The sequence below is a fragment of the Myotis nattereri genome, assembly GCF_964212035.1.
Source record: "Myotis nattereri genome assembly, chromosome: 3".
Classification (NCBI taxonomy): domain Eukaryota; kingdom Metazoa; phylum Chordata; class Mammalia; order Chiroptera; family Vespertilionidae; genus Myotis; species Myotis nattereri.
The window spans coordinates 215,653,992-215,659,991 of record NC_138077.1 but is presented as its reverse complement, the minus strand read 5'-3'; the positions used below and the strand labels follow the sequence as shown (position 1 = coordinate 215,659,991).

Below are 6,000 nucleotides of genomic sequence, written 5' to 3'. Positions count from 1 at the left end.
CGAGTCCCGGGCGGACGGGGCCGAGTGTCAGGCGGACAGGCCCGAGCGTGGCCGAGCGCGGCCGAGCGGCACCGGCGCGGGCGGGGGAGCGCGCGTTCCTGGAAGAGCCGGCAGTGGGGCGGTCGCATTCCTGGCCGGCGCTCGGCTGAGGCGGACGCGCGGCCCAGACGGCGCGCGGGGCGGGGCGGCGGCGCGGCGCGGGGCGGGGCGCGGGGCGGGGCGGCGGCGTGAGCTCAGCGCCCGGCGCTCAGTCCGAGCCGGAGCCAGCCGCGGGAGGATGTACGCCGTTCCCCGCGCTACCGCCGCCGCCGCCGCCGCCGCCGCCGTGCTTTGAGGGCCGCCTCACAGGCGCTCCGCCGCCCCGGAAGCCGCGCTCGCGGGGGGCGGACGGGCGGGCCGCGGAGCCGGCGCGGGCGGCGGGGTGGGCGCGGGCAGGGCCGGGCCGGGGCGGCCGGCGGCGGGCGCGACGCGGCCGGCCAGCGCCGCCGGGACGAGCCGGGCGGGCGCCGCGCGGTGGGAGGAGCGGGGCGGCGGCGGCGCGCCGCGCGAGGACGGCCCGGCGGGCCCCGCGCCCGCGCCCCCGCTCCTCCCGGGCCCCTCGGCCTCGGCCACCGCGGCGATTCGCGCCTCGCGGCGCCGGCACCTGCCCGCGCGCCCCCCGCGTGCCCCGGGCCCGCGAGCGTTGGCGTTGGCGTTGGCGGCGCGCGCAGGGGCATGCCCCGCGCCTAGGGCCCGGGGGGCGCGCGGGGGGCGCGCGGGGGGCCCAGGCGGCGGGCGCGGCGCGGGGCGCGTGGATGTGGCGCCGGGCCCGGGCGGCGGCGGGCTCCAGCGGCGGGACCCCTTCGCCCCGCCCGCCTTCCCCTTCGCGCCCCCGGGCGAGGCCGCGGCCGTGATCGTCCGGGAGCCGGCGGCGGGGGGCGGCCGGGGCCGGGGCCGGGGCCGCCGCCGGGGCGCGCGGGGCGGCGGCGGGGGCCGCGGGGGCCCCGGCGCACGGGATCGGGAGCGGCCCGTGGAGTCGGAGCGCACCATGGAGGCGGCGGCGGGCGGTCGCGGCGGCTTCCAGCCGCACCCGGGGCTGCAGAAGACGCTGGAGCAGTTCCACCTGAGCTCCATGAGCTCGCTGGGCGGCCCGGCCGCCTTCTCGGCGCGCTGGGCGCAGGAGGCCTACAAGAAGGAGGGCGCCAAGGAAGCGGGCGCGGCCGCGGTGCCGGCGCCGGTCCCTGCGGCCGCCGAGCCGCCGCCCGTGCTGCACCTGCCCGCCATCCAGCCGCCGCCGCCCGTGCTGCCCGGGCCCTTCTTCATGCCGTCCGACCGCTCCACCGAGCGCTGCGAGACCGTCCTGGAGGGCGAGACCATCTCGTGCTTCGTGGTGGGCGGCGAGAAGCGCCTGTGCCTGCCGCAGATCCTCAACTCGGTGCTGCGCGACTTCTCGCTGCAGCAGATCAACTCGGTGTGCGACGAGCTGCACATCTACTGCTCGCGCTGCACGGCCGACCAGCTGGAGATCCTCAAAGTCATGGGCATCCTGCCCTTCTCGGCGCCCTCGTGCGGGCTCATCACCAAGACGGACGCGGAGCGCCTGTGCAACGCGCTGCTCTACGGAGGCGCCTACCCGCCGCCCTGCAAGAAGGAGCTGGCCGCCAGCCTGGCGCTGGGCCTGGAGCTGCGCGAGCGCAGCGTGCGCGTGTACCACGAGTGCTTCGGCAAGTGCAAGGGGCTGCTGGTGCCCGAGCTCTACAGCAGCCCGAGCGCCGCCTGCATCCAGTGCCTCGACTGCCGCCTCATGTACCCGCCGCACAAGTTCGTGGTGCACTCGCACAAGGCCCTGGAGAACCGGACCTGCCACTGGGGCTTCGACTCCGCCAACTGGCGGGCCTACATCTTGCTGAGCCAGGACTACACGGGCAAGGAGGAGCAGGCCCGCCTGGGCCGCTGCCTGGACGACGTGAAGGAGAAGTTCGACTACGGCAACAAGTACAAGCGGCGGGTGCCCCTGGTGAGTGTCCCCACCGGCCTCGGGGGAGGGCGCGCGCGGGGCGGGGCTGGGGAGAGGGTGGGGGCCGCCGCCTCCGGCAGGGGCCCTGTCTCTGCAGGCTGAGACCTGCGCGCTGCCTCTCCCCCACGGCTCAGGGCTTTGCTTTGTTTGAAGGAGAATCGGGTGCGCTTTAGGGTCCCCCGGATGGTCCTGTAGCTGGGCAGGCAGGCCCCCTCCTGCCTGACCCCTGGTACTTAGCCAGCCTGCCTGGCCTGGAGGGCCCGGCCCGGTGGGTGGAGAAGAGAAGCCCTCCGGCCCCGGCAGCCGCCCAGAAAGGCCGGGGAGGGCAGCCTCAGTCCTCAGGACGCCCCTGCCCAGAGCCCTGGGAAGTGAGACCTGGGCTGGGCCCGGGCTGGAGCCTGGGGCCAAGGCCTGCCTTCCTCTGGGTGCCTCAGGAAGTGTCCAGACCAGGTGGGGGCAAAGGGCACTGCCAGCCCCAGAGCTCCCAGGCCCCAGCCGGCGGGACTTGGCCGGGCAGAGCCTTTCTGTGCCTGGAAGTCCTGGGAGACGCTAACAGACGGCCCGCGTCCTGGCGCCCTGGCAGGGGGCCGAGACTTGGGGACTCCAGCTCTGTGTCTCCCTGGGCCTTCCAGGGAGTGAACCCAGAGTCCCCGCGTGAGGGTGCGGCCACGAGCACGGGGCGCCAGGCCGCAGCAGCGGGCACCCCAGGCCGAGAGCTCCGGTGGCCTGTGGCTGGCAGTTTGTTTTGGAGGCGCCCATGTCCCTCTTCCTCTGTCTCCAACGCGGGAGGGCAGGGCGGGGAGGGCCAGGCCGGCGCTGCTGTGTGTCTGTCCGGGGACATTTGTGGTCTGGCCCCTCCCGGGACCGCTGGACACTGAACGCATCACACAGGTCCTCACCAACTTCTCTTGGCATCTGCCCCCTCCCCACAAACCTGCAACTTTCCTTTCACATTTCCAAGCTTATTAAATCGCACACAGAATGCTGCCCTGGCTCAGCTATTCTTGGAGGCCTAATTAATTCAGCTATTGCATCAAACTTCTTTTTCTGAATCTGTGAATAGAGGCTCCCGCCTGATTTTCTCTGGGCGCCCCTCCAGCGGAGTGTCAGTCTTGGGGAGCGGAGGAGGGGCTGGGGAGAAGGGGGGCCTGTCGCCTGTGCTTAGAGGGGCTGCCGCGTGTGCGTGTGCAGGGGCGTTTCTGCCCTTGCCAGACCAGTGCCCGGTGGCAGCTGTTGGCAGACTGCGGGTTTGCCGTGGGGCGGCAGGAGGGTCTGCTCGGGTGTGCTCGGGGGGTGCCGGTGGGAAGGCTGCCGGCAGGGCCCTGTGTTGGAGACGGAGTTGGCTCTGGGTGGCCTGCGGGGCCCTCCCTGGGACTGGGAGCCTTTCCCGTGTGGGGTGGCTGCACCCTGGACAGCCAGCGTGGCCTGAGGGGGCCCGTGTGCAGGGCGGGTGGGTTCTGGCCGCCTGGAGCTGGTGGGCGGGCGGGCGAGGCCACGGCAGGCCCCTCACCTGCAGAGTGGACAGCAGAGGGTGTTGTCTGGCAGGGCGTGTCTGCATCTGTGTTTGTGTCCGAATCTGGGTCATGTGTGTGTTTGCGGTCTCCTGCTGTCCTGGGGTTGCCGCTGTCACAGCCGCGGCCGGCCTGGCGCCCTGCACCCCGTGCGGGTGTCCTCCGCTCAGGGAGGGCGCGGCTGGGGCTTGCGGCCCAGGGCTGTCTGGGGAGACGAGCCACAGGAAAGTGGTCGGAGCACACTTTCACTCTGGCCATCTCGACAGATGGCCAGCGCTGCCCCTTCTGCGTCAGTGACCTCCCCAAAGCCGCTCAGAAGCCGCGTGTGCGGATTTAAAAGAATCTCCCAAGTGGTCGGCCTCTAGGCCTAAGTGGCAGCCCAGCCCTGTCCTCACAGTGGTGGCCTGGGCCTGAGGTCTGGCTGGCTGTTCATGTGTCCCCCGTCTCTGCCGGCCGCACCTCCAGGGGCTCCTGCCTGCCCTCCTGCTGCCCCCCACAACCACCCCTCACCCTGCCTCTGGGCTCTTCCTGCCAGCCTGGCTCCGTTGCCCTGCTGCCGTGGCTCTGATGGCACCGTTGGGAGTTTTGGGGTGTGTGGTCCCCTTTAAATCTTCCCAGCACAGCCGTGTGCTTGTGTCTACACGCCAGAGGCACCACGTGAGGAGGAGGGTCTCAGCCTGGGGGTGGGGGACCCACAGCTGCCCAGGCTGTTTGCTCTGGAAGGAGCCGCCTGGGAAGACCCCTCCCAGCGCCTGCCCATCTCCGCGGGCCCCTCCCACCGCCTCTGGACCGCGTGTTCCTAGGAGGTGTTTTGATTTCTTCACTTCCTTTGTAGCTGATTTTAATGTTTTTGATGTGCCGAGCGTGCGGACAGAAGGCAACAAAGACGCGGCTGGCACTGCTCTCTGCAGGGGACAGGGCTCCCCTGGGGCGGAGGGTTCTGGGAGGAGGAAGTGCGTCCCGGGTGTTGGCGGCCAAGGTGTCGCCAGGTCTCCTGCCAGACGGACACTCAGTCGGCGCTGCCGTGCCATGGGCGGTGGGAGGGGTTGGTGACCTTCCTGGTGCTCCCAGGCCCCGTCGCCTGCGCCCTCCGCCTGCGGCCCAGCCGTGGGGGCTGGTGGTTCCTGTGGTTGCCGGGGTGGAACCGAGCGTGGGGCGGGTGCCAGGTCCGGGCCTGGAAACCCTGTGCAGGCGGCGTCTGGGCGCAGGCTGGCGGCCTTCCGTGGTGGCGCCTCTGATGTAACGGGTCCCGGCGAGAGGGCTCCCCCGCCTGCTGTCCGTGGGCGTCCGCAGTGGGCAGCGGGTGGGAACCGCACGGCCTCTGTGCCTCGTTTCCTCGCGTGTACCGGGGACGGTGGGAGAGTGGCAGCGGATTTGTCTCGGGCGTTGAGGTTGAGGTTGAGGTGTCGGTGCCTCCGGGCGGAGACGTGCTGCGTTTGCTGCTGGGAACGGGCGCACAGCTGAGGGCCTCGCCCGCTCGGCCTTCCCTCTGCCCAGGGCTCGGCCGCCCCCAGGCTTGTCCAGTGGCGCCTGGATGACGTTGGGCTGGTTTTAGCGGCGCAGGTGCAGGTGCTGCCGGAGAGGAATCCTGGCGCTGGGGTGTGGCGAGCACTGCCCTCCGCGGGGGCCCAGGTGCTTCCCTTTCGGGACGGCAGGGCGGAGCGCTGTGTCCCTGTGGCCCCAGCAGGGCTCCTTGGAAGTGCTGTCCCTCTGTCCGTCTGTCCTTCTGACACCGAGTTCTGGGAGGCTCTTCCCTGCCGGGTGGCCCTGTCGTGTGGCCGACGCGTGTTAGGCCCACGGGCCCGCGGGGTGCGGCGGGAGCGCCCACGGCTGGACGGTCTGTTCCAGTGGACGCTGTTCTCCCTGCGCCGAGGCTGGCGTCTTCCTGGTCCGAGGCCCTGCTCCCTCAGGCAGAAACCGGCCGGCGGCAGCCTTGAGCAGCCTGGCGTCTCAGGATCCCTGTTGGGGGGTGACTGCGGCTCTGAGTTGCGGAGGCAGGGGCTGCGGGGGGCCTGGGGACCTCTGATCTGGAATTCCCACAGGGAGGGCGTCCCATCAGGTGGAGCCACTCTGGCCAGCGCGCTCGCTCCCTCCAGGAACCCGCCTCCTCGTGGGGCAGCTCTGCTCCCCCAGGGCCACCCGGACTGGCAGAGGTTGCGCGGGTCCCCTGTCCCTGTGTCCCCTGGTTTGCTCTGTTTTTGTGGGTTCCGTGGTGATTTCCTGCTTCCAGACGGTTGGCTGAGAAGGTGGGGTGCCATCTCGGGTGATGCTCTGAGGGAAGGCTCCTGCCCCCCCCCCCCCCATGCAGGATGGGTCTGTGAGTCAGTCTGGACATTAGGGTAAAGGTTGCGGGGTGTCTCCTCAAACGAGAAACAGCAGCTGGTCTGCCCTGCGCCCTGTCATTGGCCGTGGAGCAGGGGGAGGCGGGGCTGCCTGGTGTCCGTCTGTCTGTGCGAGCAGCCGGTCCGTGGTCCTCCAGGAGCGGCCGTCTCC

The 6,000-nt window shown here is 71.5% G+C and overlaps 1 protein-coding gene across 1 annotated transcript in view; it reads left to right on the top strand.

Moving 5' to 3' along the window:
• Nucleotides 1–1,027: 1,027 nt before the first annotated feature.
• The window catches only part of SKI (SKI proto-oncogene), a gene marked incomplete at its 5' end in the record, with an annotated part of 52,856 nt that continues 47,883 nt past the window's right edge, over nt 1,028–6,000 (top strand). The window contains one exon of the mRNA XM_081086273.1: nt 1,028–1,996. Within this exon, the coding sequence (XP_080942399.1) occupies nt 1,028–1,996 (969 nt within the window). The remainder of the gene's footprint in view (nt 1,997–6,000) is intronic.